This window comes from Molothrus aeneus, unplaced genomic scaffold, assembly GCF_037042795.1.
Source record: "Molothrus aeneus isolate 106 unplaced genomic scaffold, BPBGC_Maene_1.0 scaffold_434, whole genome shotgun sequence".
In the NCBI taxonomy this organism is placed as follows: Eukaryota; Metazoa; Chordata; class Aves; order Passeriformes; family Icteridae; genus Molothrus; species Molothrus aeneus.
In genome coordinates this window covers 54,902-63,784 of record NW_027099105.1, presented here as the reverse complement: position 1 = coordinate 63,784, position 8,883 = coordinate 54,902, and the positions used below count along the sequence as shown (strand labels likewise).

Below are 8,883 nucleotides of genomic sequence, written 5' to 3'. Positions count from 1 at the left end.
GGCCTGCGCCAGCCTCTGCCTGCAGGGGGCGCTGCGGGCCCTGCACCGCAGCCAATCCCCTTCCTGCAGCCGCTTCTGCCGCGCCCTGATTGGCTGCCTCAGCCAGGACAGTCCCGCCCACGACCAGAGGTGAGTGCTCATTGGCTGCTGCCTTGGCTGCCTCTCTGCTGATTGGCTGGGGGGGGGGGGGGGGGGGGGGGGGTTCTGGTGCTGTTTTCTGATTGGCCAGTTTTCCCAACCCTGTCTCTCTGATTCATCGTTGTCCTTGATCGTCTTTCTCTGATTGGCCGCTCCTCTGGATCCCTTATCCCTGATTGGCCATGGTCTGCGGGTCCAGTGCTCTGATTGGCTGTTGCTGTCAATCCCTTTTTCCCAATTGGCCGCTATTTTGGACCCCTTTTATCTGATTGGCTGGTTCTCCCAATCGTTCCTCTCTGATTGGTCGCTGTTTTTGATCCTTGTTCACTGATTGGCTGCTTCTCCCAATCCCCTTTCCGTGATTGGCTGTGCCCTGCCCCTCCTGCGCTCTGATTGGCCCCTTCCCCAAATCCCTTTTTCCTGATTGGCCCCATCCCCCAATCCCTTTCCTCTGATTGGCCCAGCCCTCTGCTGACATCACTGCAGGACCCCGACCGGTCCCGCCTCCTGGAGGCGGCCATGACAGTCCTGGACCCCCAGGGGCTTCGGGAGCTCTTCCAGGGTCACCTGCGGGGTCACCTGAGGGGCGTGGCCTCGCACCGAGTGGCCAATCACGGCCTGCAGAGACTCCTGGACCACGCCCCCGAGGATGTGGTAGGCGGGGCTTGGCTGGGCCGGGCTTTGGGGGTGGGGTTTAAACGGGGAGGGGTCGGAATAGGGAATTTATGAATGGGGGATTAAAAGGGAGGGGCCTAAAGGGGGTGGGACTTAAAGGGGAGGGGCTTAAAAGGGGTGGGGATTAAAGGGGAGGGGTCTAAACGGGTGGAGCTTTAAAGGGGATGGAGCTTAAGGGGGTGGAGTCCAGAGGGAGTAGGACTTAAAGGGGACGGGCCTAAGGTGATGATCTCATTGGTTGGGAAGGTGGTGGGTGGGGCTTAGTATGGTTGCAGGAGGTGGGGCTTAAAGATGTTAATTAGGAGTGGGTGGAGTTTAATTTGGCACATGGAATGGGTGTGGCTTAAAGGAATAATCTCATTGGTTGGAAGGATGGTAGGAGGAGTGTAGAGGGTTTTAATTAATTAAGTGGGCGGGGCCTAAAAGGGCTGTGGATTAACGGGAAGGATTTGATTGGGCGAGCAAGCAGGGGGAGTGGTTTAAAAGAGCAGGGCTGAAAGAGGAGGAGCTTCAAGAGGGGCATGGCCTAGTGGGAGGTTCCTATTGGTCAGAAGAGCAATGGGAGGAGTTTAACCAGTAAAAGCCCAAAGGGGCGGGGCTGAAAAGATTATTTGTTGGGGAGGGCGTTACGGATTGACTGGCAGGATTTGAGGGGGTGTGGCTGACGCCGGGTGGGCGTGGCTAACCCCAGGTGGGCGTGACTAACCCCGCAGGTGTCGGAGGTGCTGTCGGAGCTGGGCCCCGCCCTGGAGGAGCCCCTGGCCCGGGGCCACCCCGGGGTCGTCCTGGCCCTGCTGGGGGCGGCCCAGAGGCACCCGCGGCTCCAGGGGGAGGCGCTGCGCTGCCTCTTCCAGGTGGGACACGCCCCTTCCGCTCGTAGGCCACGCCCACTTGGTGTTAAACCACACCCCCTCAGTGGTAAATCACACCCCCTTTGTGCCAAGCCACACCCACTTTGTGTTAAACCACACCCCCTTTGCGCTGAGCAGCAACCTGATTTAATTAAGCCACACCCACTTTGTTAGGCCATACCCCTTAGAACAAGCCCCACCCCTTTTGCAGCCCTGCTTGGTTTTACCAAGCCACGCCCATTCTGATTTAGCCACGCCCCCTCATGAAACCAAACCCTTTTCTCAATAAGCCCCACCCACTTTTTTATTCCTCAAATAAGCCACACCCCTTTGCCTACAATCTCATCGGTTTAGACCTCGCCCACTTTAAATATTCTGATTAGGCCACACCCCATCTCTAGCCCCCACCTTCATTTAGCCACACCCATTTTCAAAGCCCTGCCCCTTTTAGCCACACCCTTTTAGGCTAAACCTTTTTAAGCCCCTCCCCTTTCCCTACAAGCCACACCCCTTTTAGTCTTGCCATATCTAAGCCCCGCCCTTTTCCCCTCAGGCCCTGCGCTGCTGGGCCCCGCCCCACCACCCCCATTGCGTCACCGCCCTGGCCCAGCTCCGCCCCCTGGAGGGCGGGGACAGCGACAAGGGGGTGGAGCCTGAGGTAAAATGGGTGGGGCTTAATTGGGTGGGGCTGGGAGGGGTGGGGTAAAGTGGGCGGGGCCTGAAGGGAGGGGTGCTGGGTAAATGGGTGGGGCTTGAAGGGGTGGGGTTTTCATTTTTTTGCACTATTTGACTTGATTTTTTTTTCTTTCTTTTCTTCATTTTTCTTCCGATTTTCCCCCATTTTTCCCCCCATTTTCCCCCATCTTCTCCCTCTTTTCCCCCATTTTTTCCCCATCTTCCCTCCATTTTCTCGCTCTTTTCCCCCATTTTTTCCTCTTTCCCTCCCAAAATCCCCATTTCTCCCCATTTTTCCCCAATTTTTCCCACAAAATCCCCATTTTTCCCTCATTTTCCCCCCAATTTTCCCCCATTTTCCCCCCTCTTTTCCCAACAAAATCCCCATTTTTCCTCCATTTCTTTCCCCTATTTCCTCCCAATTTTCCCACTCTTTTCCCCCATTTTCCCCCCATTTTTCCCCATCTTCCCTTAATTTTCCCCCCTCTTTTCCCCCATTTCTCCCATTTTTTCCTCCATTTCCCCCAAAAAATCCCCATTTTCCCCTATTTTCCTCCCATTTTCCCTCATTTTTCCCCCATTTTCCCCCATCCCCCCTCAAATTTTCCCCCATTTTTACCCCCATTTTTTCCCCAATTTTCCCCCTCTTTCCCCCCCAAAATCCCCATTTTCCCCAATTTTTCCCCCCATTTCCCCCCCCAAAAATCCTCATTTCCCCAATTTCCCCCCATCTTTCCCCAATTTCCCCCTCTTTTCCCCACAAAATCCCCATTTTCCCCCATTTTTTCCCCATTTTCCCCCATTTTCCCCCCATTTTCCCCCCCTTTCCCAGCCGCTCTCCCCGTCCCCTCACGGTTCCCGCGCTCTGCAGTCGCTGCTTCACTTCCGGGACCCCTCCCCCATCGTGCGCGCGCTCCGGGCCCTGCCCCCCCCGGCGCTGGCGGCGCTTGCGCGGAGCGGCCCCGGGAGCCGCGTGTGGGACGCGATCCTGGCCTCGGAAAGCGTCCCGAAAAACCCCAAACAACGGCTCCTGAAACGCCTCCAGGTGCTGCAAATACACCCCAAAACACCGCCCGGAAACCGCAACATCGGGGAAAAAAGCCCTTTTTTTTAGGGGAAAAATATCTCAATTTTTAGGAAAAAAAATCTCATTTTTTTAGTGAAAAAAATCCCATTCTTTAGGAAAAAAAAATCTCATATTTTAGTGAAAAAATCCCATTTTTTTAGGAAAAAAAATCCCGTTTTTTCGTGAAAAAAATCTCAATTTTTAGTGAAAAAATCCCATTTTTTAATGAAAAAAATGCGATTTTTCAGCAAATTCCAAGAGATTTTTTGGGGGTTTTGGGGCTGGCGCGGAGCGGTCCCGGGAGCCGCGTGTGGGACGCGATCCTGGCCTCCGAAACCGTCCCGAAAAACCCCAAACAACGGTTCCTGAAACGCCTCCAGGTGCTGCAGATACACCCCAAAACACCGCCCGGAAAACCGCAACATCGGGGAAAAAAGCCCTTTTCTTTAGGGGAAAAATATCTCAATTTTTAGGAAAAAAAAATCTCATTTTTTTAGGGAAAGAATCTCATTTTTTTAGTGAAAAAAATCCCATTCTTTAGGAAAAAAAAAATCTCATATTTTAGTGAAAAAATCCCATTTTTTTAGGAAAAAAAATCCCGTTTTTTCGTGAAAAAAATCTCAATTTTTAGTGAAAAAATCCCATTTTTTAATGAAAAAAATGCGATTTTTCAGCAAATTCCAAGAGATTTTTTCGGGGTTTTGGGGCTGGCGCGGAGCGGTCCCGGGAGCCGCGTGTGGGACGCGATCCTGGCCTCCGAAACCGTCCCGAAAAACCCCAAACAACGGTTCCTGAAACGCCTCCAGGTGCTGCAGATACACCCCAAAACACCGCCCGAAAAACGGCAAAATTGGAGAAAAAAGCCCATTTTTTTTTAGGGAAAAAAATCCCTTTTTTTTAGCGAAAAAATCCGATTTTTTAGTGAAAAAATCCCATTTTTTTAGCGAAAAAAAATCGGATTTTTTGGCGAAAAATTGCCATTTTTTTCATGGGGAAAATGGGATTTTTAAGTGAAAAAATTGTGCTTGTTAAGGACAAAAATTGTTGCTGTTTTTTGGGACAAAAGTGGTTTATTTGAGCAAAAAAAGGGATGGTCTGGTAAAAAAAAAATCGAATTTTTGATGTTTTTGCAATGGTAAATACTAAAAATTTGACGGGCGAAAATTGTGGGTTTTTTTAAAAAAAAAAAGGAGGATTTTTAAAAGGATTTTTTGGGGTCAAAAGTTAAAATATTTGGAAAAAAAGATTTGATTTTTAACCAAAAAAACCCATGATTTTTTAGTGGAAAAAAGCGATTTTTCAGCAAATTCCAAGAGATTTTTTCGGGGTTTTGAGGCTTGCGCGGAGCGGCCCCGGGAGCCGCGTGTGGGACGCGATCCTGGCCTCGGAAAGCGTCCCGAAAAACCCCAAACAACGGCTCCTGAAACGCCTCCAGGTGCTGCAAATACACCCGGAAAAACGGGGTGAAAAACAAAAAAATTGGGGAAAAAATCCCTTTTTTTTAGTGAAAAAAATCCCATTTTTTTAGGAAAAAAATCTAATTTTTTAGTGAAAAAATCCAGTTTTTTTGGTTGAAAAAATCCCATTTTCTAGTGAAAATATCCCATTTTTTTTAGGAAAAAAATCTCTCTTTCAGTGAAAAAAAATCTCATTTTTTAGTGAAAAAAATCTGACTTTTTGGCAAAAAAATGCAATTTTTTTCATGGGAAAAATGGGGTTTTTGAGTTAAAAAAATTGTGATTCTTAAGCACAAAAATTGTTGCGGGTTTTTGAGCAAAAAAAGTGATTTATTTGTGAGAAAAATGTAATTTTTACTGTTTTTTCAAAGTTAAATACTTAAAATTTGTGGGGCAAAAATCATGGTTTTCAGTGAAAAAAATCGGATTTTTAAAAGGTTTTTTAAGGGTCAAAACCTAAAATTTTGGAGAAAAAAAATTTTGATTTGTAATCAAAAAACCAATGATTTTTTAGAGGAAAAAATCCAGGTTTTTTTCATGGGAAAAATGGGATTTTTTAGTGAAAGAAATCGGATTTTTTGGCAAAAAAAAATCCAATTTTTTTATAGGAAAAATGGGATTTTAAATGAAAAAAATTGTGATTCTTAAGCACAAAAATTGTTGCTGTTTTTTGGGAAAAAATGGGATTTTTTGTGGAAAAACCTGATTTTATCAGCAAAAATAAAGATTTTTTGGGTGAGAATAATCTAATTTTTAATGTTTTTTCAAAGTTAAATACTAAAAATTTGGGGGGCAAAAATTTTGGTTTTTAGTGAAAACAAAACCAGGGTGAACAACGGCAAATTTGGGGAAAAAATCAAATTTTTTAGTGAAGAAATCTTATTTTTTGGCTAAAAAATTGGATTTTTTTGTGAAAGAATTAAAAGAAATTAAAAATAAAAAAAAAATTTCTTTTTTTTCAACAAAAGAATATTTAAATTATTTTTCCGCAAAAAAATACAATTTTTCCATGAAAAAAATCTCAGTTTTTGGGTGAAAACGTCTGAATTTTTCGTGCTAAAATGCCAAGTTTGTGGGGACAAAAACGGGATTTTTCAGCACGAAAATTGGAATTATATTACATAAAAAAATCCCAATTTTTTGGACAAAAATTCCTGATTTTTTCAGAAAAAAAAGCCTGATTCTATAGTGAAAAAAATTGGATTTTTTATCGCAAAAAATGGGGTTTTTCAGCCCAAAAATCGCGGGGGTTTTGAACCAAATCTCTGATTTTTAACTAGAAAAATTCAAAGTTTTTTTTTCCAGCTGTGTTTTAGGAAGGTTCTTAGCAGGATTTTGTGCTTGTGATTTTAACGAATTTTAATGAAATTTAATGAAATTTAATGAATTTTAATGAATTTTAATGAATTTTCCCCATTCCAGGGGCACTGGGCAGCGCTGGCCAAGGACCGGAGCGGGAGCCGAGTGCTGGACACGGCCTGGGCCAGGATCCCCCGGCCCCAGAGGGCCCAGATCGCCTCGGAATTGGGTCTGGGGGCTTCTTCATAATTCTGGGGCAAATTCGGGGCGTTTTGGGAAAATTTGGGTGAAATTTGGGGCATTTTGGGGCCATTTTGGGGATTTTAATGGGATTTTTAAGGGGGTTTTTGGGGGTCCTGGGCCAGGATCCCCCGGCCCCAGAGGGCCCAGATCGCCTCGGAATTGGGTCTGGGGGCTTCATAATTCTGGGGCAAATTCGGGGCATTTTGGGAAAATTTGGGTGAAATTTGGGGCATTTTGGGGCAATTTTGGGGATTTTAATGGGATTTTTAAGGGGGTTTTTGGGGGTCCTGGGCCAGGATCCCCCGGCCCCAGAGGGCCCAGATCGCCTCGGAATTGGGTCTGGGGGCTTCTCTCTGATTTTGGGGCAAATTCGGGGCATTTTGGGAAAATTTGGGTGAAATTTGGGGCATTTTGGGGCCATTTTGGGCAATTTAAATGGGAATTTTAAGGGTTTTTTTGGGGGGTCCTGGGCCAGGATCCCCCCCCCTAGAGAGCCCAAATCACCTCTGAATTGGGTCTGGGGGCTTCTCCATAATTTTGGGGCAAATTTGGGGCATTTTGGGAAAATTTGGGTGAAATTTGGGGCATTTTGGGGCCATTTTGGGCAATTTAAATGGGAATTTTTAGGGGCATATTTGGGTTATTTTCCCCTAATTTTGGGATTTTTTGAGGTTATTTTGTGGTGATTTTGGGGCATTTTAGAGGAGATTTTTGGGGGGATTTTAAAGGGGATTTTTGGGTCGTTTTTGGGAGATTTTGGGGCGATTTTGGGGTGATTTTAATGGGGATTTTTGGGTCGGTTTTGGGCGATTTTGGGGGGATTTTAAAGGGGATTTTTGGGTCGTTTTTGGGGGATATTAAAGGGAATTTTTGGGTCATTTTTTGGGGATTTTAAAGGGGATTTTTGGGTCGTTTTTGGGCGATTTTGGGGTGATTATAAAGGGGATTTTTGGGTCGTTTTTGGGTGATTTGGGGTGATTTTAAAGGGAATTTTTGGGTCATATTTTGGGGATTTCAAAGGGGATTTTTGGGTCGATTTTGGGGCAATTTTAAAGGGGATTTTTGGGTCGTTTTTGAGTGATTTGGGGGGATATTAAAGGGAATTTTTGGGTCATTTTTTGGGGATTTTAAAGGGGATTTTTGGGTCGTTTTTTGGGGATTTTAAAGGGGATTTTTTGGTCATTTTTTGGGGATTTTAAAAGGGATTTTTGGGTCGTTTTTGGGCGATTTTGGGGGGATATTAAAGGGAATTTTTGGGTCGTTTTTTGGGGATTTTAAAAGGGATTTTTGGGTCGTTTTTGGGTGATTTGAGGGTGATTTTGGAGGATTTCAAAGGGTATTTTAGGAGTAATTTTGGGGTATTTTGTGCCAATTTCAAAGGAGATTTTTGGGGTTATTTTGGGTTACTTTGGGCAGATTTCAAAGGGGATTTTCAGGTGATTTTTGGGATGTTTTAAAGGGGATTTTTGGGGTTATTTTGGGTTATTTTATGCAGAATTCAAAGGGGATTTTTGAGGTGATTTTGGGTTACTTTGGGCAGACTTCAAAGGGGATTTTTGGGATGTTTTAAAGGAGATTTTGGGGGTAATTTTGGGTTATTTTGTGCCGATTTCAGAGGGAATTTTTGGGGTAATTTTGGGTTATTTTGTGCCGATTTCAAAGGGAGTTTTTGGGTGATTTTTGGGGTGTTTCAAAGGGGATTTTTGGGGTAATTTTGGGTTATTTTGTGCCGATTTCAAGGGGGATTTTTGGGGTAATTTTGGGCTATTTTGTGCCGATTTCAAAGGGGATTTTCGGGTGATTTTTGGGGTAATTTTGGGTTATTTTGTGCCGATTTCAAAGGGGATTTTTGGGGAAATTTTGGGTTATTTTGTGCCGATTTCAAGGGGGATTTTTGTGCCTATTCCAGGGCTGGGTTTTTTGTGTCCTTTTGCCCGAATTTTGCCGTTTTCCCCCATTTCCAGCCCCCCACCTGCCCCAGCTGCTGCGGGACCCCCTCGGCCGCGGCGTCGCCCGGACTTGGAACCTGGAGCTGTTCCAGAGGAACCGCCCCAAGTGGGAGGAGCTTCAAAAAGGGGTGGGGCCAAAGGGGCGTGGCTTACAGCTCTGACCAACCCTGGCCCCGCCCACTGTAAAATAATTTTAATTAAAGTTTTATTTTTCCTTTTTTTTATTAATCATTTGTCTCGTGTTGTGTTGTTTCAGTAGGAGGGGGCGTGGCTTAATGAGGAGTGGGTGGGGCTTGGGATGGGCGTGGTTTAAGCAGGGTGGGTGTGGCCTAAAGACAGGAGGCGTGGCTTAGTGGTTCAGGCATAATGGGTGGGGTTTAAGGGGAGTGGGCGGGGCTTTTAAAGGGGAATTTTAAATCAAAAGTTGGGAGTTTGCACAAAAAAAAAAAGGAAATTTGGGTTGAAAAATGAAGAAATTGGGCTAAAAAAGGAGAATTTTGAGTCAAAAATTGGGAAATTTGGGTTAAAAG

At 45.4% G+C, this 8,883-nt stretch overlaps 1 protein-coding gene and 1 long non-coding RNA gene across 2 annotated transcripts; both read left to right on the top strand.

The window, feature by feature from the left end:
* Window positions 1–6: 6 nt before the first annotated feature.
* Window positions 7–3,453, top strand: NOP9 (NOP9 nucleolar protein). Its single transcript, XM_066571372.1, has 5 exons — window positions 7–129; window positions 603–792; window positions 1,527–1,667; window positions 2,218–2,322; window positions 3,172–3,453. The coding sequence occupies exons 2-5, from the start codon at window positions 658–660 to the stop codon at window positions 3,451–3,453; spliced, it is 663 nt and encodes a 220-aa protein (XP_066427469.1). The 5' UTR covers window positions 7–129; window positions 603–657.
* Window positions 3,454–4,359: 906 nt separating this feature from the next.
* Window positions 4,360–8,581, top strand: LOC136570947 (uncharacterized). Its single transcript, XR_010785581.1, has 3 exons — window positions 4,360–4,840; window positions 6,285–6,390; window positions 8,369–8,581. It is a non-coding gene; the product is annotated as an uncharacterized lncRNA (long non-coding RNA).
* The last annotated feature ends 302 nt before the right edge of the window (window positions 8,582–8,883 follow it).

Excerpts from the sequence above, each read along its gene's own strand:
- NOP9 (XM_066571372.1), top strand. The coding sequence starts at position 658 with ATGACAGTCCTGGACCCCCAGGGGCTTCGGGAGCTCTTCCAGGGTCAC. Across the intron at positions 1,668-2,217 it reads CGCTGCGCTGCCTCTTCCAG|GCCCTGCGCTGCTGGGCCCC; the intron begins GTGGGACACGCC and ends TTTTCCCCTCAG. Across the intron at positions 2,323-3,171 it reads ACAAGGGGGTGGAGCCTGAG|CCGCTCTCCCCGTCCCCTCA; the intron begins GTAAAATGGGTG and ends CCCCTTTCCCAG.